The sequence below is a fragment of the Lethenteron reissneri genome, chromosome 35, assembly GCF_015708825.2.
Source record: "Lethenteron reissneri isolate LAM-NWPU_2019-01 chromosome 35, ASM1570882v1, whole genome shotgun sequence".
NCBI lineage: Eukaryota > Metazoa > Chordata > Hyperoartia > Petromyzontiformes > Petromyzontidae > Lethenteron > Lethenteron reissneri.
In genome coordinates, this window is record NC_083813.1 from 9,500,671 (window position 1) to 9,524,994 (window position 24,324).

The 24,324-nt window shown below is 43.5% G+C and overlaps 1 protein-coding gene across 1 annotated transcript in view; it reads right to left on the bottom strand.

Annotated features, from left to right (window-relative positions):
• The window catches only part of LOC133350905 (teneurin-3-like), a 490,302-nt gene that overhangs the window by 333,810 nt on the left and 132,168 nt on the right, over positions 1-24,324 (bottom strand). Inside the window, 2 exon segments of the mRNA XM_061565743.1 lie at positions 4,152-4,274; positions 21,384-21,669. Coding sequence (XP_061421727.1) covers positions 4,152-4,274; positions 21,384-21,624 — 364 coding nt within the window. The 5' untranslated portion in view covers positions 21,625-21,669.

Consider the following 24,324-nt stretch of genomic DNA (forward strand, 5'->3'; position numbering starts at 1 on the left):
AAGCATCGAGATGTTGCAAACGCTCCTCCAGAGAGGGCATTTGGAGGCAAGTTTTTTTTTGTTCTTCTCTCCACCGCCAATAATTTCCCCCAGGATGCAGTGTGGCTTGACCCTGGTTTCCGTCGCGAGCCCGTTCCTAATCTTTACCAAGGAAAAAAAAAAAGAACAATTACAATGTGGCCATGCCACCACTTAGCGTAGCCCTGTGATGTTTGGAAACGGTGAGCGAATGGGTTAGAGCTCTCCGTCTGCGTTCCGTTTATTATGAAAAGCGGCCCACTAATGGCTATTTTGATTTATGTGCAAACATGGAGCATTCTTTCTCTGGAATCCTCCACTTGCAGTGGATGTGATTGTCTACGTTTTCTCTGAATTTACCATGTATATGCGTCCATAACTTGCGGTTATTAAATTATTTAAGAAGATTATTTGTTTTCCCCGAGGGATGTGATTCCCTATGGCAATGAACAATCCTTATCCCGCCCGAAGGCACTACATCTCCAAACAAAAAAAAGAGTCACTGTAAACCCCTATGGTTCTCTGCACATTGCGCGCGCAAGTTTCGGCTACACTTGCTCAAGAGAGCACGACTCTGGCAATGTTAGGGAGTAGTGGCACAATGGCAGGATTGGTTTAAGTTGGATGGATGGGGGGGGGGTGCCCTGGGGCCTTTCGGAGCTGTGAGGACGAGGGTGGAGAATCTTTGCCCATTCAATTGCCTCTCTTTACCTGTGTTGCCACCGCTCGCGCCCGATGTCGAATACTCCGTTCTCGTTTTTCCTCTGGTTATTTCAGATTCGGTTGTCTTTTTGTTGTTGTTGTTGTTGTTAAATGTGATATACGTATTGCATATCGCATTTAATATGGGCAGAAACAAACAATCAAAAAACAAACAAGCGGAGAGGTGCTGCGTCAGGTCGGAGAACAACGTGAACCTCGTTAGATCAACGAAGAAGAGGGGGAACATCTGGTTTGGGGCTCGTGGTGGCGGTGAGGTTGTAACGGATTGCCGAAGGAGGTGATTGTGCACGTGGTGGTGATGGGGAATGGATTGCCGAAGGAGGTGATTGTGCACGTGGTGGTGGTGATGGGGAATGGATTGCGGAAGGAGGTGATTGTGCACGTGGTGGTGGTGATGGGGAATGGATTGCGGAAGGAGGTGATTGTGCACGTGGTGGTGGTGATGGGGAATGGATTGCCGAAGGAGGTGATTGTGCACGTGGTGGTGGTGATGGGGAATGGATTGCGGAAGGAGGTGATTGTGCACGTGGTGGTGGTGATGGGGAATGGATTGCGGAAGGAGGTGATTGTGCACGTGGTGGTGGTGATGGGGAATGGATTGCCGAAGGAGGTGATTGTGCACGTGGTGGTGGTGATGGGGAATGGATTGCGGAAGGAGGTGATTGTGCACGTGGTGGTGGTGATGGGGAATGGATTGCGGAAGGAGGTGATTGTGCACGTGGTGGTGGTGATGGGGAATGGATTGCGGAAGGAGGTGATTGTGCACGTGGTGGTGGTGATGGGGAATGGATTGCGGAAGGAGGTGATTGTGCACGTGGTGGTGGTGATGGGGAATGGATTGCCGAAGGAGGTGATTGTGCACGTGGTGGTGGTGATGGGGAATGGATTGCCGAAGGAGGTGATTGTGCACGTGGTGGTGGTGATGGGGAATGGATTGCCGAAGGAGGTGATTGTGCACGTGGTGGTGGTGAGGAGGGGGAACAGATTGCTGAAGGTGGTGACCGGGGGGAGATGCTTTGGGGGAAAACCCAAGGGGCAGGAAAAGAACCGTGACGCTAGATGGTGTTCCACAAGAGAAGATGTCCAACGGGCAGTGGAAGACAGAGCAACACGGAGATTATTGTGCCTCGGACCTATCTACGGACAGAAAACAACCATGATACGAATTGTAAAGCTGCGTACAAGTTTAAAAGAACAAAACAATTTTCATTTCGGCACGTAACTGGTAGTAGTAGTACACATAGTGATACTATCGATTTCATTACCTAATTACCGAGAGGATTAATCAGAGTGCTCCAGTATTGTATTTCAAACATGACACGTGGGTTATGCAGTTTTTGGGGCACCTCTGCATATGAGGCCTCAATCTGCAGCACCTTAAGCGCCTGCGACAATCTGACCCTTGCACAGTGGTTAGCAGACTGCGCTATCAACCCAGCGACCGGAATGTGATTCCCAGCGACGGCAAACATCAGTGGCAAGTGATATCTGAACCAGTCCTGCCCCCCCCCCCCCCACCATTACCGACCAGCAATGCCCTGCCTGCACAAGTATGATCCATCAACCGCCATGATGGCGTGGGGCAGCCTTCATCCAGCAATGGATTGACAAAGGGCTATGAATTATTATCATTTTAATTATATTACACGAGGATACTGCTAATACAAATCAATCAGAAACCAGCAGCCCATTTATTCCTGACAAACAATACAGAAGAGGGGAGAAATCGACTTGGCCGTTTGTGCCTGAAGAATAGCTTGGGACAAACACGTGTGTGCACAAACGCGTGTTTGTGTGCATGCCTCTCTATGTGTGAGTGGATGCGTGCTCTGTACGTGTGAATGCGTGCTCTGTACGTATGGATGCATGCTCTGACCTCAACCTAACAATGAAGCCGAATTCTTTAGCAAGCTACTAGGCACCTCATGATTTACCCCCCCCACCCCCCTCTTTGATGCAATGTATTGCCTTGATTCAGGGTCACGATATAAGTGAACATCAGTTAGGGGTGATATCTGAACTGGTCCAAGGCACTTTGCTTTTAATAAACCCACGCTGACCCGCATGGTGAAGTATGGTAAGCAATTTCCATTACTGACACGGCATGGAGAGAGGCATTGGTCCAGCAGTGGCTTGGAAAACAGGGCCCAACATGTTAATAACATTTATTTATATATCTGATATTTCATAGATGTGAATGTGTGCACTGTACGTGTGAAGACGATTGGAAGGTCTTAAATGCAATACTAGAATGAGGACCTATTTAGTATATCACATTAAACCAATCAGATGTATATATATGCAGATTAATTATTATACATACACAACATCCGCATGTATAGAATACCTGCTGCAGACCATCTTGACAAAATGCATTTGGTACACTTCGCAAAGATGCTCACAATAGTATCATCAGTTAGAATCAGAATCTTTATTTATACTGGAGGAATCCGATGAGCTATAAAGCTCTTTTTCGCAGATGTCCAGTCGGAGGCGGGTGAGCAAGTTACAACAACAAACAATACACAACCACGATACGAGTACAAAGACAAGAGGAACAAGATTCATATTTTGTCGTTGAAATCAAATCATGACGTTGTCACCATCCCCCATTCTCTTTTTCGCATCAGCTTACGGTATCGAGTAACCACATCGGTCGACTGCTGACGTTACAGCATTCCTACATGCCGCTCAGCCTCATCCCATATCGTTTGAGTTCAAGAGGTCATGGTGATCTAATGCCAATGTCGTCATACCCAGCTTGGCCACTGTCCAATCTGCCTTTGAGTTAGAGTTGCCACTTGGTGCTGCTTTTTCCCAGGACATGCTCTTTGCCGGATGGCTGTCGTGGGATCCATAAGTCTTCCCGGGGACATTAAAAGTCCCCGCTTTTTTGTCAGTTGTGTAATAATGCAGCACTCCAAGACGTTTTGTCCTACATGTAGCCCCTCCCGTCTTCTGGCATTGTGAGATATCTCATTCCTATCACATGCCGAGGGTTTTTTTTTCGTACCTCGGCGGTGGCAACATGGGGTGGTGCTAATATTCATTAAAATAATTGGGGCAAAGCAAATATCAGCTTTCATTCAAACCCTAATGCACATCAACAGCGAATTAACACGTATAAAGCTAATTCAACTCTCTCATCCCCATCTTGTTTCTCTGTTCGCTCATTGAACTCCATCCTTGTCCATTGTCTTGCATCACTGTCTGATCTGGATCTCTCTGCTCTCATTTCGCTACATTTATATCTCTTGCCGATGTCTCATTTGTCATCTCACTCGGAGATTTATGAATTCAAAGAGGCGGCCCAAAAAATATTTTTTTCCGTTGGGGCTGCTCCATCACTGACTTGGCAACCCTGCCCTGGGTGCAAACATTTAGGCTTCGGTGCGTGAATGCAGGAGTACCCGTCTCGTTGTCGGACTTGTTGTCGTGTTCCGTGTCGGTGAGAGTGAGGACCGAGTTGGCTCGGCTGGAAACGCAGGAGTTTCCACCCGTCACCTCCCTGCCCCAAAGCCTCGCCAGGCGATCTGAGAACAAGAGGGCCGCGAGCATTGAAGCTTCTCCATCGGTCACCTCCTTGTGCTTTGTGCTCTCACCACGAGCTCAACCCCCCAACCCACTCCCCTGCAGGCTGCATCACACACTCGGCATCCATCAACATTCAGGATGAGGCACGTCACCAAAAGAAAGCCCCGAACAAATGTCCGCGGTTTGGCTGCAACGCTCCGACAGCACTCGCGGGCACACCACTCGCCACGGAGAGCAGGGGGCATCGGCGATCGACTGGCCCCAGCGTGGGTGGTCAAGCGAGAGCTGCCCAGTGAAAGCCACGCGGAGACACACGGTGGGGAAATCGACGTTTCGGTGGCGGCTCCCTCTGCAAATGGGGTGGAAGTGATGAAGAGGAACGACGCCGTCTTGGAAAGTTCTGTCCGTTTACTTCGCACATTATTGGTCACCGCAAGGGGCTCGTTTCGGGATAGACGAGGAAGTACCCGCGCAGCTAAGGGCACGTGAAAAGGGCATGTTGGGATCGAGGCCGATTGCAGGCCCGCTTGCGAGCGAGCGATTGTTCGACTCGCGTGCGAGATGTCGTGCACGGTTGTACATCGTCTCATTGTGTTTGGCTTCGTTTTTACTTGGACGCTTACCTCAAATATATATCAGCAACTTAATTTTTTTTAATGTTTGCTCGGTCTTCATAATAAAACATTTTCTACGTATACTTTATTGGCTAAAACCTAAAAGGAAATAACTTAAATGGCCGGTGCATAAATAAGTAATTAATGGATAAAAAGGCATAATTGATTTTCTTTTTTGCATGCATTCGTTATTGAATAATTTTATCTTTGAACGCTGGACTCCTTCAACATTGCCAATAATGCTGCAAATCCAAACGCATGCCTTTAATGTAGAAGATTAAATGAGAAGAAAAAAAAATATCCATTTAAACTGCATGCAGCAAATAGGACAATAATTATTAAATATTTCTATTACGATTGTCTTAGGCATATTAAAATGAAAGTTTTATCCAATATTAAAGCACATCTCGTTTATCTACGAAACAATAATTATGTTAAGACATTATTATAAATGTCGAACTTACAAATTTAAATACCAAAACAGAAGTTTGCACTTCAATTGAATATTCTTTTTTTCATTATCCGCCTGCCTACATTTATTAAAAAACATTAGGAACAGATATAGCATCACGCCACATGGCGAATTATTTATTCAGGAACATCTGTATGTGCAGATCAGGCATCGAGATTAACTCCTCCGAAAATGGATTGATTCATCATTACCTAATCCCAACACATGCTTAAATAGCCAACAGACGCACATTACTTTTTTGCGTGTGTAAGCTTTGTTGTGCTAAACATTTATGCCCGTAAATATATTACCAATGAAAATACAAAATATTTCGTGTTACGTCATGTGAAATTTCTTATGCATTGAGACAATTCATTGGCATTAACGCAGGTACACAATGGAATTTTTCACTAAAAAAAATATAATTTAAAATACTACGCCTTGCGAGGCTGTTATGTATGCAACTCTACGTCACCAATCATGGTGTCTTATCATTGTCGTAGTCATCATCGTCGTTAGCCATGGCCTGCTGCATGAAGGCTTCCCCAAGCCTCCACCATCATCACCATCATCAGCCAGGGGTCTAACCACTGCTTGATGAACGCCTCCCTAAGTTTACGCCACCTCTCAGCACCATCACACAAGCAATTTTTTCCATCTCCTAGGTGAATGTCAGTGCCTTACTACTGTTGTGTATAATTTTGCCTCGCATTCACGCCCCATTGTAACAAAATATGCGATGAATTTATATTTGGGAGAAAATCATTTTGCACACAAGGTGAGCATGCCATGATAATGCTCTTAAAATGTCACTTTCCCTGGTGACATTTAAAATTTTCGGAAAGTTCATAAAATTCTAGACATATTCATCTCCGTTTATACTGCATATTTGTAACGTAAAAATTTCACTACTATATTTTTTATATAAATCAATAATGTTTTAAATCTTCATTAAGACAATTACACGTAACGATCATAATGGCCTTCATTCAGAGGCTATGATTGACTCCGTATAGCTTCATTATAATACACTTATCTGCGAGTCAAACACATTACCGTATTCTTTCTCCAAATTTATGAGACCAATTAGCTAATTTAAAGTTTTCCCCTTTTATGCATGACAAACACAAATGTACGTGAGCATTGCATATATAGACATAAACGATACGTACATCTTGCAACTTTGATCATGCGTAGATTATGCATTGCAGTATATATGTTTGTGTATTAACCGGACAGATATTGGACAATTGTACTTGTACGAATGTCCCATATATATTACAGGTCCGTCTTAAACAAGGCAGGCAATCATGAGCAGGAAATGATAACATTTACCCCAAAACGTTTGGTAAGCTTGAAAGTTTATTTACATGTGCCATAAATGTAACGGTGGGCTACTCCGCAGTGTAACGGGCACTCTTGCACTCACGCACCAAGTCCTAAATGTTGACACCCAGGGTAGGGTTGCCAGTCAGTGGTGGAGCAGGCCCAATGGGGGCCCTAAGCAGACATTACTTTTGGGGGGCCCCTTTCAAATGTTTTAACTCCTCGTGAGACGCACAAAAGAGATATAGGCAAGAGACGGAGTGAAATAAGAGATGAGATATGCAGATCAGATAGTGATGTAGATACAGTTGATCTTAAACTAACTTTAAAGAAATGTTAACTGCTAAATAACTTTTTTTACTAAACTATTTTATTTACCAGATAAAGTGCACGGAGCTATTAACTCTAATAGCACAAATGTGGCCACTTGGCTTATCATATGTGGTAAAGTATAGTTGACAAATATTCAAAATGCACTTTTTAAAACGTGGAGGGCATATCCGGAGGACACGGGGAAAACATGCAAATTCCAGATATACAGGCATCACCAGGGTCTGGAACGAACCCTAGAAAACTTCCCTGCATGCCAGGCGAGGGAAATAACATCTTGCCTCCTCAGGCAGCCCCAAGAAACCATCTGCCTTTTGTCTATCGTACATTCTCATCCCCTATGCATTTCAGAAACAGAATTTTTTATCTATTTTTTTTTAGAAAAGGCTGTAACGCCCACTACGTAATTGTCACCACTCATGTTGCTCAACGTCGCTCCACCAATGCTTTACCCGAGGATGGAAATTTAATGGGGGTGCCGAGGCATTCAGCACGGAGGGAGGGGGGCTGAGTCCCCGCCAGCAACACTGCAGAGGTGATCTGTGCTATATTTATGTACCATGGGAATAAGATCCAACACACTTAGACTGTGCAGTATATAATTTTGGTTGGGGGAGCGGGGGTTAGATTTACATTAGTTATGTTCCATATTTATGTTGTAGTGAATGCATTCATAAAACTCATTAAATTTCCGGGAAAAATACCCTCTACGATATCATATTTTAGATTCGAATTATATTGATATAAGTTTTTTTTTATGCGGTTATAAAAATTCATGGCCTTCTACAACCGTTTTTTTTTTATAATGCCGTTCATCCTTATGGCGCCTCAATCCTTATTGAATTATCCTAGGAAAAGCAACTATGCACACATCTTACACACGTGCACACACTTCCATGAGAGGAGGGAATAACCGAGGCCTCAGTTCCCATTAAATTGTCGCAAAACTTCATGAACAACATTGCTAAAAACTATAAAACAAGTTATCCCGCAAAAGTTACGAGCGAAAGCTGAAGTAAAACGAGAGGGATATCGTTGTGAATGTGTACAAGCCTGGTCAAAACACCTCAATACAATCGTAATTAAGACTGTCCTGTACTAGAAGAGAAAATACAGGGTAGGCCAGTGTTTTGGCAAAAGCTCATTTACTGCTCTTCAAACATAATCATCCCCATCAATCCAACGAGAGTAAAACATTTACAATGGTGTGTATTTTGTTTTAAATTGAGCATGCAAATTACATGCATTTTATGTTGAACATCCTTACGATGTAACTGTAATTTAATTTCTTAAATGAATGCATAAATTGAACGGAGGTCTGTTATGATACCCTGAATGCAATTGGCTTAAGGCTGTTGCATAAAGAAAGCAATTAGAATCCAATTAAACTGTTGGAAACTTATGTGTTGGAACTGGGAATTAAACCCAGATTACTGTTCCCGCCACTGCAACTCTCAATCTGACGCAGTGAAAGGTAAATACGGTGGGGTATAATTAACCACCTACAGCAAGACGAACCCAATTTGAGAAAAAAGAAAAAAACGTTCAATGTTGTAGAAGAACAAGTCTCCCGGAGTGTGATGGCTTTTGTCAGGATTCTGAAATATCTGGCAGGTAGTGGTGACATTACCTCACCCTTCAAATTGTTTTTACTTTCATTTTAATGCAGGGGGTCATTAATCCCATTGCAACAGCTCGTGCACAATTTTTAATCAGCGAAAGCCGTTTTATATTGATCTCTGATAGCAATTAACTATATATTAAAAGATACTGCTGTGATATAACTGCTGACATGCTTTAACACGTATTTACATACAGAACACTAAGCAATTTCCTTTTTGATGCTTTAATAATAATTAGTGTAGATTTTCGACACGCAAAATATAGCATGTAATGAAAACAACATTTGCATGTCTTTTTTCCCTCTTCTATGTTCATATTGCTCATTGCCAAATTAAATGGAACATTTGTAAGTTCATAAAAATGGACCCCGAGGTGAACAACCATTGTCGCCTACTGCGTAAAATGAGAGCAACACGTGGAGACGCGTGGCTCAAATAAGCTGCACGCAAGTCGGGAAAAAAGCCTCCACGTTGACCATTGTGTGGTGTACGGTAACAATTCAAGGGTACGTATGCTAATGCAACTTGTTCCTTCTGTCAACATGGGTGATTAAAAAAGAAATTGTCCACTTTTTGAGTTTTTAGGGGGGGTAATTTTTCACAGAAAAATGTATTGCCTATAACTCGTCCATTATTTATCATTTTATTTAGCAAAGCACCATTCCATCAGAAGTTCCCTCCTACACTGCCATTATGTCAAGCTTCACATTTAGGGGCTGTAAGGATGCCATGGATTCATCGGCTGAAATAGATTTTCACAATCACTAAACCCATTGAGTCGTGCAAGTAAGAGAATCAATGATTTTTTTGTATTTATTTATCTTGGATGTAATGGGATTTGTGTGTTCCATGTAGCCACTAGAGATTCCATATTCAACTCAATGTTTTTTTTTTTAAATAAGAAATTATTGAATTGTGACCGAGAATTGTGACAATTCATCAAATCGCAAGTGAGGCAAATCATTACAAAGTCGAGTAAAAGCGTGTCATATGAACACTGAGGCGTTCTCATTTCACATTCACATCCCTGAGCCGGTGGTTAAGATTCCCCATTCCTCTGGTGGTGGCGAGTCTCTCCGGAGAAAAAAAACCACTGTTGACTTCCCCACAAAGTAGTCAAATCATTACAGGCCCTATTCACAATGTATTTTTCCTAACATCAGGATCATTTCTTTAATAAAGGATGACAAAAATCAGCTTCCAGAAACATTCAAACAGTCTGCTCCAGACTACACAAAAAAAGACATCTGTGGAAAATTGAGTAAATTTACATCAAAATGAATAATCCTGATGGGGGAGCTTCATGCTAATATTCTGTCTTAATTAACACCTTCTGCAGAGGTTCTCTATTGCCACTGCACTCCCCTCGGTCTGCTCTGAATGATAGTGCTCAAGAATTGCCTCTCGCAGAGGAAAATTTACTCCATTTAAAGCGTGCATTTTGTCCAATCACTCTGTGTTAAGTGCACGGCACACAGTGCCCAATATAAATGCTCTGCATTCAGTTTAATTGGCCCTTAACATCGGAACCAGCTTAGTAACATTCCGCTTGAAATATGAAAAATTAATGGGAAAACAAGCCTGTGACATTAACCCTTTAAATAGCAGGCTCAAGCGCACTTGACACAGAGCAGATTCAAATCTTTTACACAAGTGGATACATTATATTAACGTATATTGCTTTCTGACAGCAAGACAGAGTGTGTACTTATTTTCTCATCGTTCATTTGTAAAATAAAGTGAAAAGTTTTTTTTTTCTTTCTGGAAGTCAATTGCTTCCAGTTGCCACTGAGACTGACCAGTGAAACGTCCAAAGTGCTTAGACTCTCGTGCGACGATAAGTAGGATATAGAATAGCCTTATTTTATGTAGTCTTTGCGTTATAAATCGCTGACACTTCCACTACAACACAGCTGCAACAGAATGCTGAGATGCAGCTTGCGTATGCAGGAAAAGTGAGGTCCGACGCACTGTAGAAGAGAAAAAATGTTCATCTTAAATGTCACCGACGTGGAAATGTTTGAATTGTGGACAACTTAGGCAAAGTGGTTCGAGACTATGAGAGCGGTTTTGGAAAAGAAAAAAACCGCGTGGAGCAGGAGCGCAGTTGTTAGCGCACTGCACTATGAACTCAGCAACTTGAGTTCGATTCTTGGCCATGGTTAATATCAGTGGAGAGTGATATCAGAAGCAATCCTGGACTCCCAGCTGACCAGTGTGGTGAAATATGGTCACAGAGGCTTTGCAGAGGGACGTAGATTAGTTTAACACGTAGGTATTCGACACCAATTTTATCCGTAATAAATGTTTACTTTTTTAGTTACATCACATAATAAACTACACATTTATATTTACGCGATCCTGCAAAAACTTTTATAGATGCAGATTATTTTAGATTTTTATCAAAGGATAATTAAATCCATGACTTAAATAAACCCAAAGTAACATATACGTATTGCTATCATGTAATATAAATTACATATAATACACAACGGGATAAAAAGTATTAATTCAATAAACAGATGAGCAAGAGCAGGAGGGATTGCTTTTGTGGGGTGGGGTAAGGCACGTGCCCCCCCCCCCCCAATAATCCGATCGAAATCCCTAATTTCGATTGGATCATTGGTATTTTTTAGTAATAAATCGGCATTTTGCGACCCCCCACTGCCACTGTGTAGCATATTATTACGTGCCCGGGACTCTATGAGATGATAGGACAATAGTCTGAGTCCATAATTGGCAATAAGTAACGGCAAAGCGGTTATAAGTGACTCCCAATTGTGCGTAGTTGCGTATACAGTCCACGACTTCCCTGAAGGCATCAACACCTTCAGCGAGCGCGATGCCGATCACACACGGTTCGAATTGGACCCTCGATCGATGGCTGCGCCATCGCCGCACACGCGTAGAATAAAAAGCAAGAGACAAGTCCTTACTTACTAACAACTCCTCTCATTTTTCATTGCTGGAGGGGTTGCCCCCCCCACCCCCACCACCTGGAAATCCTGGCTCCGCCATTGCCTGCCCTGACGTATGAATAAGACTTTTTGACTTTTGAACAACTTTTATTGCCGCCAGCAGCAAAAGCACTATATGAAATACACAAAGTTACCAGCAAACAAAAGAAAACAAACGTGACAAATCCACGCGCTGTGGCGCTGAAAGCACCGTGGACAATACAAATGAAAAGTCACGTGGTTGTGGTGTCATCGCGCACGCCACGGTGACGTATGAATAAGAAACATGGAATAATATGACGACGAATATCGAAGAAAAAGCGATGGGACAAACTAAAAAGAATGCCATCATAGTCAAATGAAAAGGGGTCTGGGCAGAATGCATCGTGAGTCGGGCTGATAGCCGGTGGACGAAACTGACGGATTGAATGGCAGCCAAAGGGGTGAGGACGCCGGAGAGAGGACAGCGGCAGCGGAGGATCGAGGGGAGCAAACCGGTGCGCAGAAGCGAGATAGATCGTGGAATCACAGGGAACGGGAGGGATGAAAGTAAATTGGACTTCTTTCGCATTGTAAGTAGCCAACCGTGCGAATCTGAGGTGCGGGGGAAGGACAACAAACTCAACACAAAAAGCAGTTCAATAGAAATTAGTTTTCAAACTAAATGTAAAAGTGCGTAGCGTCAAGTGGCTTCCTAATATTGGAAGGAAGAGCGATCCAGACGGCCGCAGATGCACATCTGAAAGCGCGCGATGCGGTGGCCGTCTTTATTCTTTGGTTAGCCAAAATCCGCTGCTGCAAGGATGTTGAAGACTTGAGGTCTTCGTCCCGCATTGGGCAGGAGACGACTGATGATGTATTTGTACATATAGCCAAATGAAACACATACTGCCCCCATGACCTTAGCGATGTTGTGATACCATGTCAAGAGAGTCAACCTAGCAGACTGCTCCCATGCATGCTCACAAATGGCAATTATCACTGGCAAAGGTGTTTATTCACAACAGAATTTCAAATTCACACATTTCCCCACGCAGTCCATGCAAATTACATGCAGCAGTCTGCAGTCATATGCTGGCATTCTTATCTGTTGAAGCTGTTGCTTCAACGAGTTTTTTTTTTTAAAGAATGTTTGAAAACCAAACAAATAAATCCAATGTATTTAAATGTTCAGGACAAAAGTAGGGCCCCTTGGAATGTCGATTTGGTCACAGGTGAAAGTGTTACCTTGCATGCATGGTCACGAGAGAGAGAGCAGTTGCCTGGGGAGGCCTTCATCCAGCAGCGGACTGACCATGGCTGGTGAAGATGAGAATGATGATAATGATATGTGCAAATGAACAATGCACACATTCTAAGATCAAATTTGGGCTGATCGACCAAAGATCTATTCAGTAGTTTATTTTATTGTTCATATGGTCAAAGTTAACCGTGCAGTGGATCCACATACAGTCGGTACCTCTCCATTTTCCGAGCTCCTTAAGGTGTTCAAAATGTATTTTGTATCATCACCCAGTTTTAAATGAGGAAGGCTTGGCAGTTGTCATGATTAAATAAATCCTAGGGCGGCATCACATTTTTTTCTAAATTGAGATGATGTCAGTGACCCCCTTTGTCATCTTAAAAAAAAATTCTCAGGAGAGCCTGCGAATGAGATTGAGCCACAGCCACAAAAAATGAGAGAAGAATTTCACGAACAGAGGTTAATCGGTCCAAGTGTCGTCAGTGATACCAAGTTGTCGAACAAATAATAACTAAAATTAAAAGTGATAACTTTTGAAACATCTTTTGTGGTGTGGAATTGATAAAATAGCATTTCATTCATACATTCCATTATTCTGTGCACGACTGAAATGGTAGCAATAAAACAAAATCTTCAATATTGAGCTTACAATACAGATAAATGTTACAAGCGTATATCAGAAAAGGCCAAATTGATGATAATGCAATAATTTCAAATCTACATTCAAGAGCCAGAATGTGATCAGCAGACACTTCCTCGTGGAAGATTTTATATTTGAGAAGCAATTTGTTTGACATTCTTTTCGTCTCCAAAGAGAACCAGGAGAGAAAAAGAGAGAGAGCGCTGATACACTCAGGTGATTTAAGGTGAAAGCTTTATAGGCTATTATTCTGATTAACAGTTTGCCAAATTCAAGTGCGTGCATGCATAAACCACACCTGCATTGGTATGCTTAGGTCTCTGACGAGCGTTCGGGGTTGTAACCGCGTGTTGTTTGCCGTGATGTCCGACGTTTTGCTCCACATGCTGAGAGCTTCAATCAGCGGTGGGTGATATCAAAATTCGTCCAACGAAGCTCTATTCTGTGCTCACCTGCACTGGCCGTTGTCAAACAAACCCTCATCACCAGCGCCAGTGTGGGGGGAGGCGTTGATGCAGCAGTGGGTTGGCCAAGGAACGTAAATTATTATTGTCTTTCATTTAATATACCGAAGGAATTGAAATAGTTCAGTCCATTAAGAAAAAAATCGCATTTGTATTTTGGTGATTTTTTTTTGTATTCCCTGTATGACTCGGTTTAATGGAATTGTAAATTGGTGGTCACGAAGAGATGTATATACAATATATATTACTTGTATATAGAGTTGTCACTGCAGCTGCCGCATAAATCAGGAATATATACCACAAGAGAGACAGTCTGCATATAACCTGCAGTCACTGTAAACCTACTTGTGTAAATTTATGATGAATACAAATGAATATTTGTCAAAATAATTTGTTTTTATTATATGTGGTTGCTCTAATAGACTTTGGCGAAGAGATTGCTGCTCACATACATTTCCTTGAAGAAACTCTTCCAATTACACTAGTAGGCAGATGTTTGTCCAACTTTCTACAAAGCCCTATCGTCGAATTTTATTGACTCATCACCCCCGGTACTTTTACTTTTCGTGAACCGCGTGTTACGCTGTAATTGTGCTTTATTCCATCCTGTACCATCACTTGCCTCGCGTGACTTTCAGTTCGCCCTCAACGCCTATCCATTGTTTACCCTTCACACGCTTAGGGCCAACCCCCGCCTCGTCCGTCCAACGGCTACTCAAGCCAGCCATTATTTATGCATTCAAGCGTAATTTTGCTCCACTCAGCCTCGTGACAAGAAATTAATTAACCCTCGAATGCATTTAGGGCGTGATCGGCACACGTAAGCGATATCCCTGCCTGCCTGTAGCACCTTTCTGCTGCCTCCTCTATCTTTGTGCAGAACTCCCAAACGGGCAGGGATACAATTCTGCACGGGGACTTGGAGGTGACGGCTATTATTTCTTCCCATCTGAATTCCAATTGTTTTTTTCGAATAGGGTCAATTGCCATTTGCTGGGGTTTTTTTTTTTTTACCATATAGATGCTCGATGCCCGCACAACATTCATTCACCTGGAGGGAGAAGCCCCCTTCTTTGCGATTTGTATTCCGGGCATTGTAACGGCGTGCAACAAAATGTAAAAGCGTGACTGGTCCCCCCACTCCATTTGCTCTCCGAATTCACAACCGCGAGCGTGGAAGAGTCGGTTAACAAACAAACAAAAAATACTCTCTAGAGAATCGGGACGGATGGGGGGGGGTGAGACGTGATTCTCTAGAGTTCCCCCCTCGGCCAGCGAGTCACGCAAAGCAATCCCAGCGCCGCGCCTTTACCTCGCTGCCCCACGAACCCAACAACTCCTGCTGCAGGCTGTGTCCACAAGCTCCTTCCTCCGTACTGGAGAGAGCAGCAGCGAGGGCTCTGGGTGTTTGCCGTGGCACTCGACTCGTGGAAGAGAGCAATCTTGATTTGAGGCTTTCGCGACTGCAGGAATCCATACTCTTTGGTTCGTTCGGTAAAGTCACGTGGGTAGAAAATAAAATAAATCACGACGTTTCGGGCGCAACACAAGCATCAGGTTGAAAAGCATGGGAAGAGAGGGCGCGCTTTTATTTAGTTTTTCCCTTCAAAGTTTCAGGACGCTGCCACCCCTTCAAAATGTTATTTTTTTAATTAGTTTTAAACGCCACGCTCTTAATTTCGCGTCGCTACGGTGCACGGTCGCGCAACGCCGAGCACTCGAGTAAAAAACAAAGAAGAAGAAAACACAAAGCCGCGAACACTTCAGCACTTCATTCAAGGCGGACGTCAAACCAAAAAAAACACGTGAATAAACGACGGGATTGATAACGGCTCTGAAGGAGCGCGGTTTCAAGTGAGGCTCGTGAGTTTTGCCCGCAGCTTTGTTCGCCTAAAAAATAAAACGTCAAGAGCTTCGCGCAAGTCAACATCAAGCTCGGGCCACCTCGGGGTATTGCCCCGCGCCACAGACACAGCAGGGCAACTGAATTCAGCCAATTCGGACTTGGGTTGGGAACTTTGCCTGCACGCAAATCGAAATTGCTCGAAGCGTCGCTCCTTTGGTGGTTGAAAATGTATTCCGAGCAATCGGGGTGAGAACAGCAAACGAATCCCAACTCTCTCCTCCATATCTCTTCCTTGTGTATCAATACAATATTTCACGTAACAACTATAATTGTTACCCTAATTATCCAGATTATAGGACGCATTTTTTGTCGCCCTGCCCTTTGAAGCAAAAGTCCTTGGTGCGTCTTATTATCTTATACGTTCGTGTGTGAGATCAGATTTGTATACATCTGTTGACACCAGCACAAGTTTTGGATGCATATCATAATCCAGAGGATAATAAGTGTGAGCTTTTATCATAAAAAATAAGTATTTTCATTCAACATCGAAATTGTGCAACTAATTTATGCTGCTATACAAGAAGGATTGTTGGTCTTATAGCAATTTTCAAGGCATTTTCTTGTGGAAGTTTATTTACACATAAATGCTTTGCTATTTGAACAGAATTGCAGTTGCGTTTACTTTTTTCACTCTTGCATTGTTCTCTACAACGCAGCGACAGCTCAAGGCGTGAAGATCAACACTCAGTGATCAAGTCACCTTGTTCTAATTTGGCACGTGAACAAAATTACCTGTCTGCTGAAGAGCCCTGCGTTTTGTACAAAGCTTCACAGTAACATCGATATTTCAAAAATCATTACTCAGGTCGGTTTACAAAAAAAAAACCCCAGGACATTGCACTTGCACTGGGAAATGAAGTTAATTAATGTTTTTTTTTTCTCTATTCGGTTTCTTCGTCCAATAATTTTTTTAGGAGAGTTGTGGAAATGCCATGTTACATATGCAATCCATTTAAGAATGTAGAAGCATAATTTCAGTAAAATTCTATATTTGAAGCTTTCGTGACTGCAAGGATTCATACTCTTAGGTTTTTTGGGTAAAGTCACGTAGGTGAAAAATAAAATTAAAATTATTTATTATATCTGTATATATTGATTAAAGTCATTTACAGCCCTCTGTCAATCCACTGCTGTATGAAGGCCTTACCACGCCTTTTAATCACCGGGATCATTTTATGACGTTGGTCAGTGTGGGTTTGAGGATGAGGGCCCAGGATCAGTTCAGAGATCACTGGCAACTGATGTTAGCAATGGCTGGGAATTGAACTCAGGGAGCTGATTGTATAGTACAAGGAACTATCAATTGCACCACTGCTACCACTGAAATTTATAATAATTTATGAGTATATAGAGAAATTATAAATGCATTCCATCACAATTTTGTTGGCTAAATTGCACCATTTTCATAAATGTACACAAAATAACTAACGTTAAAAATATCTCGCAGCCTTAAATCAATCCTCAAAGAATCGTGTGCATTCGCTCCGTACGTACAATTTAACAGTTAATAATACACTGAGCTTTAAACAAGTTCACTGATGTGCAGGCTGTGCATGCGTCATAGCTGGAGACCTCATCATTGCTTCACATTTGGGTGTCCCAGAGAGTGAGCGTTGTGGGTTGGGTTGAAAGGTGACAGGGTGACGGGGTATGTGATGATCGTCGTGGCAGAAGTAGGCAACAGGGAAAGTTTGAGGGTGGCGGAGGGAGGGGTAAGTGTGAAGAGCGCAGCAGGAGGTGACAATTGCATTTGCTATTAGTTCGAACGCCTTCGCTTGCTGACTTTTAAACTCTTTAATTTAATAGCCACGGGGGTTCAAAATCCTATCCAAATTTTCCCCACGGAGGTAAACAAGCAGAGTGCTCCACGGTTTGCAATGAGAACGCATTGATAATTGTGATTAGTTAAATAATGAGACGTATGAATGTGTAATGCTGCAGATTTTCGAGTTCAAGCGTCATGAAGCGAGAGAAGGTCATCAGGGGTCACCCCGACATATGCGTACCTCTCTATCGGTGACGAAAATTGCGATCAATAATTCAATGAGGTATTGATAATGGAAAGATGTAAGTGATATCAGCGTGATATCTGATGACTATGCTATCACATGTTTGGTGCATCAGCAGCTGTGTTCAGCACTTACGAGCCAATTTCTGTGTTCAGCACTTACCAGCAGCAGCTCACAGTTTAATTTAAATATGAAAGCATTGGGTTTTAAAATAAATAATGAAGGGATCATCGTTGAGTCTGAGTGCAGTATAATAATGAACCAGGTGGGTTTTAGATGGCCCAACTGTCCTGGTTTGCCCAGGATCATCTTTTTGAAGTAGCTGTCCAAAATAGACATACATATGTAAGTTTTCCACGGGACATTAAAAGTACTGGTTTATGTCAGTGGTGTAATAATAACAAAAACAATGCTACATCACTCAATATAATTAGTCTAGTCTCGTAGGATATTCCTCATCCTGTGATATGTCCAGATGTTTTGTATGTTGGAGGTGGCAATCCAACATACGTCAGATGTGTTCTTTGCATGGAATGTAAATTCTATGGATTGACTGTGGTGGTCACACGTAACATGGACACGACAACAACAAAATCTAGATTTCATGTTCATTCTAAATGTGGCTTTTTAAAAATGCCATTGCTGCTCATACATGCATCATTCCTTAAACCATAAAAAAATCTTTACATTGAACTGTGGTCTCCGGTGGTCTTAATAACAACAGCGAAATGTCAATGTACAATACAGGTCAGGTTGATTGAGCACTGCTCGCTGGCATTGAGGCATGTTGACAACTGTGCCAATATATATATATATATAGTGTATGCAAATATAAGTGTGTGTTTATGAGGCAGTGAGTACCGCGCTCAGCTTGTGTATATGTACAGCCCTGTGTCAATCGACTGATCGATGATGACTGTACTTCACCACACTGGGCAGTATGACGGGTTGCTTGAGACAGGGAGCAGAGATGTGAGTGTATTGAAGTAACAGCACAACGAATGGATTTTGCTACACGGACCTATGCTGTCCACCTTGCTGACCAACAGCCTCTTGCCTATAACACCTGTGGTGGGTGACTATCGTATACGTGCAGATATATATGTAGATGCAAAACTCAAAGGCAGGTACACTTTAAGATACATTACTAATTGTTTATGCGCTTAGCTATAAATGAAAGGCAAAGAGTGAGGCTCGCTCAGGAAATATATAATAAAATTAACTTTTTGGGGGGGTGGTTTTCCCAAGGAAGTGTTAATAAAATCTTAAGAACATTTTCGGAGGGTTGAGCCTGATTAATACTTAGGTGATAGACTACCTGGGAATTCCAGGCGTTGCAGACTTGGCCTTTAAGGTGACCAGGAAATAGTAGTATGTCATAGTATGTATGTATGTATGTTGAACGTTCACACCATACATAACCAGCCGTGCTAATGGGAGGTGCACGGGAAGGACAACAAACTAAACATCAGTTCTAAATAAATGAGTTTTCAATATCGATTTAAAAGTGCATAGCTCCAGTCGCTTGCTTATATCGGAGGAAGAGAGCGTTCCAGACGGCCGTAGAAGCGCATTTGAAAGCGCGCGATGATAGATGATCGAATTTATTTGTATGGAGCTTTAGCTGTTATGCCTACATATAAAAAAATTAAATCACAATTTTGAAATGTGCATGTTTTCTGTAGATTCAGAGGCATGGGAAACCATGGACAAGCAGGAAGGTAGCTAAAACTCACGCCAATAATTTCCCAGGCTATGTGGCCCTAAATTGGGATGTTTTGGCCAACTGCACCTAGACAGAACCCACGTGTATGAGGGGGCAACGCTATATCACATCGAGATGGAACATGTGGAGTCCACATGTTTGCTGCACCACCTTTTCTTGGTAAGCCAAAGTACGGCATCTCGACATCCAAGGGAAAGAAGTTTCACATCATGTTTGTGATCAACAAACTCTCTCCTCCATAGTGCTGGATTATAGTTGTGTGTGCCATCACCGGCCCACCAGATATCTGAGTTTTCTCCGCATACTCTGATTTCCTCCCAGCTGCTAATGTATGTATGTAGAACTTCTTTCTAGCCGTATGTAACCAACCGTGCTAATCGCAAGTGCTGAATACTCATCAATAGAATTGGCCAAACATGCAAATGGAAGACCCTCCTAAAATGTAGTTTTGGGACTCGACGAGGTTTTCCCCGGGAAAATGCAGGGCATTGTTACTCCCGTACTAATATGAGATAAAAGTTTTGCTGGCTGACTGACTGACTGGCGCGTGGCCCGGGAAGTGTACTACGGTGACGTCACCGCCCCCCCACCCCAACCCCACCCACCACCCCTGACCGTGTACAATTGCTCAGGCAATGCTCGTTATTGTTATACAACATGCCCAGTTTGTAATGCTTTGGGATGCTACCTGTTCTGGCTCTGAACAGCTGGTCCGAAGGTAAAAAAAAACTGCGTGACTTTTTCCACTTCGAGAAAAAGATCGATCGAGCCCATGCGAGGACCAACAAGAACACGGAGAGTTGTGTTCGACTGGGCCCCGAGACCTGGAGCCGGTTCGGGAAATGCTGAATTTATGCACAGCAGAACCCATTTGGGAAAAACTTGGGAAGTCTAAAAATGTTCATGTTCAATTCATAAAAGATGCCCCAAATTTATTTAATAAGAGTTAGTTGATCACTCTTCCCAGCTGTGTACATAATTGATTTCTTTCTATGTAATGAATCATTCTAATAAGCCTAATTTACCATCAATAGGTCTATGGGGATTCCTGGGCACAGCTTAAAAACTACCCAGTGTGTGGATTAATTCCCTCTACATAATTAATTCAGTTTAAAAATGCATTACAAAAATGTCTGCTCTCAATAACGTCTCGTGCAAAGACCCTCCCAACAACAAAAGTACAATCTATTTTTTTCCATCTTAAACCATTTTAAATTCACATCTTAAAAAAACACAAACACACGTACACGATAGTCTAATACACTGGACATGCAACATTTTGTATCAAAAAAAGGATTGAAAGGACATCGGCCCGACGACACAAAAACGACAGCCGTCTTCATCTCTCCTCCAAAGACATTTCCAGCAATGCTCTTATCAGGTCGCTTAACTTTAGTCCCACTGGAGCCCTGCGCAGCATCACTGTGAGAAGAGTCCAGCGGGTGACTTCGCCAATTACAACATTTTTTACGCGCGATCAACGCGAGCGCGCTGTGACGCGGCGCGTTCAAGAAATTCACGCCGTGGGCCGGTTAACCAAGCCCCCCTTCCCTCCTCCCGTAGGATGTACGACTGCACAATACATCAAGCAACTCCTGATGCCATCAACTGTCATTATGTGACCATACACACACAGGGTGTAAGAGCGAGAGCAGACTGCACGACAGACAAAATCAGCTCGCACCGTTACCCATTCCGCTCGGTGTTTGTTTCAAGTTTATTTAAGATCGACGGGGTCATCTCCCCCCCCCGCCACTCCACCCTGTTTTAATAAGGCCACGCTACCCATCTGCGGTCACCCGAGTTGCCAACCACTTTACCTTGCTGAGACAGCTCCTCCTCCCTGTCGTAGAGCAAGCGGTTCTCCTGATCGTAGGCCTTGAGGGTCTCGCTGGAGCTGTAGGACTTCTTGGGCAGGGCGATGCACTCCTCGCTGTGCAGCCGGTGCGGTGGCTGTCCACGGCAACCCTGCGCATCCATGGAGGGGCCCAGGTGGCGCGGCTCCTTCCCCATGCGGCTCTGGGTCAGCGAGCGGTACGGCCGGTGCTCATTCACGTCCATGTCACGCGGGTCGAAACGCGCCAAGCCCCGAGTCACACGCTCATGCTATCTGCGTAACGCACGGGGGAGGCAGCGGCAAATAACACAACAGGCACGCACGCACAAAATGCTGTCATGCAAATGCAGGCGAGGTTGCTTGCTGCTGCCGCTGCTGCTGCACGACCACTTATTCTGCGAGTGCCTTGTCCATTAAGGCTTGTTACACTTGAATACAAATACACCGCGAACATGATTGCATATGAATTCGGGGGGCGGGGGGGGGAGAAGTTGTTGGGCACTGGGATTCAATGCGGCGCTCACAACTGAATCTCAAATGCAGCTTTTGCCCCCATGTTCTGTCTGCCAATTGGTCTGGCCAATAAGCCCTCTGCGCACGTAGCTAAATCTCCACTGGCGAACACAAAAAGGGCAACGCTCTCCATTTGCACCGGGTCTCCCTTGCAAACATGTGAGTCCATGCAATGATGCACACTGCCAAGATATTGAGGTTTTCTTCTACTTCTTCTTGAATTAGAATTTTATCCACCATATTTAAAAATGTGGGGGGGGGGGGGGGGGGCATCATTCCAACACAACGAAGTGTAAATTCGTCGCCAGTAATTAGATCTAACTTACTGGCGAAACATCCTACTCGGATTGTAAATGTTGTGGCACGGCTCTCCAACACACCGGTGATGCTGTACTAGTATACTACACTATACACTACACTACTATACACTACACTACTATACACTACACTATGCACTAGTGCTGTACTAGTGACGAATTGGCACGTTCTGTTTACGTGACAACCCCTACTAGTTGGCTGTGTCGGGTGGTAGCGGGTTTAACGACACATTTATACATTTACGCAATCTAACTCCAAAAAACCTCTATTATGGATGATATTGGTCGCGAAAGCCTAAACGTTTAAACAACGAATTGTGTTAAATTTCGATTTAAAGCTTTCGTGACTGCAGGGATTCATCTTCTTGGTTCTTTCGGTAGATGAATTGTGTTAACTAACATATTAGCACCGTATGGAGGTGTCCATGTCAAATATGACGCGCGAAGCAGTGTAAATTGAACCCATGCCTGAGTCAAATTTCTCGCGTCCACGTTTTTACGTAATTTAGTTTGCCATGCCCCCTCCAACATCATCATTCCCTCGACGCCTCGAAAGAATCGCGGGGTCAGGCTGTGCAAGGAGGCGTCGTCCGCCTAAGCCAGCTTTAAAGGGCAACTCTTCTAATATGATGGAGCGTGGAAAGTCCCAAACAATTAAATCAAGCGACGTCTGCATCCTGGACATGGCTTTTATTGCCGTAATAAAAGGCCATGGGTTATGCACCCCCAGATTGTTGGATGACATTTAAAGGTCAGCGCACTGTCACACGTTGCAACCGATCAATTAATTAATTAGACAATTAACCAAGTAATTAGACAAAACATTTGTTTGCAATTCAATTCATTTGTGACGTTGAGCAGCGTACTCGATGCAATGCATAGTTACGTGGCCGTCAGTGAAATCTGTCGTTGTTATTTATCGTTTGTTGCAATTTCTGTCAAGGCTACACGAAACAAAGATCCCCCGTATAGCCTTGATGGACTGTTGGGACAAGTGCTTCTAGCAAGCACCTATGAAGGCCGGCACAGTACACAAGGGGGTGGGTGGCCAGCACCACGCCCGACTGCCTTTGTCTCCCGAGTGGCAATGTTTACACACTGCACCAGGTCCTCATTTGAGGCTGAGTCGATGGAAGGGAGGCCCAGGCCCAAGACCGGTTCAAACAATCGCCACCGGTGTTGGCCGTGAGCTGGAATCGAGCTCGGGTAGAAGGGTTCGTAGCACAAGGAAATAACTGCTACACTACCTCCTCCCGACAAACACACACACACCTACACACACACACACCTACACACACCTACACACACACGTAAAGCACTGACGCACGGATGGACATTGCCATCGACTGCCTTACCATGGACACCAATGCAAACGAGACGGTCCACCTTCAGGGATTGTTCCCAGGTGAAATATTTAAATGACCAAATGTTTATAAATATGAATATTTTAAATGGCACATAATCCAGAATCTGCATTTCATCGTACGGGATTGATCACATTTTCCATGCGTACTTGGTCAAATGCAGCTGTGCAGTTGCAGATGAAACCCAGATGACTCTGCTCAATATTAGTATTTCGTACGTAACTCAATGAAATATGATTACATACATAGAGCTCAACACGCTGTGCTCCTCCGCAAGAGGAAAAATGAGTCAATTGTCATTTTCCATCGTGCCCAATGAACGTGATGTTCGCAGGATGAGACTAAGTCTGTAAATGAACTATACGCCGGGCGTGCCAGGGTCAACTCATCTTCTCTCCAAAGTTTGGAACAGTAATTTAAAATGAATAGATTTTTTTTATACGAAAAAATGTATAAGTATGAAATCAAATATGCAATTTGCTTTATGCAATGCAGGCTGGAGGAAAAAAAGTGCGGAGTGGCTCAATTAACTTCACACTTCACACGAGGAAAACGCAAGGGCGAGTGTAGGGGTGGCTCCTGGCTCGGCTGCACACACACACACGCACATACATCGGTAACGGTACACACACACACACGCGCGCGCACACAGCGGTAACGCACACGCACAGGTGTGCAAGTACAGCGGTAACGCACAAAGACCCCCCGTATAGCCTTAACAGACTGTTGG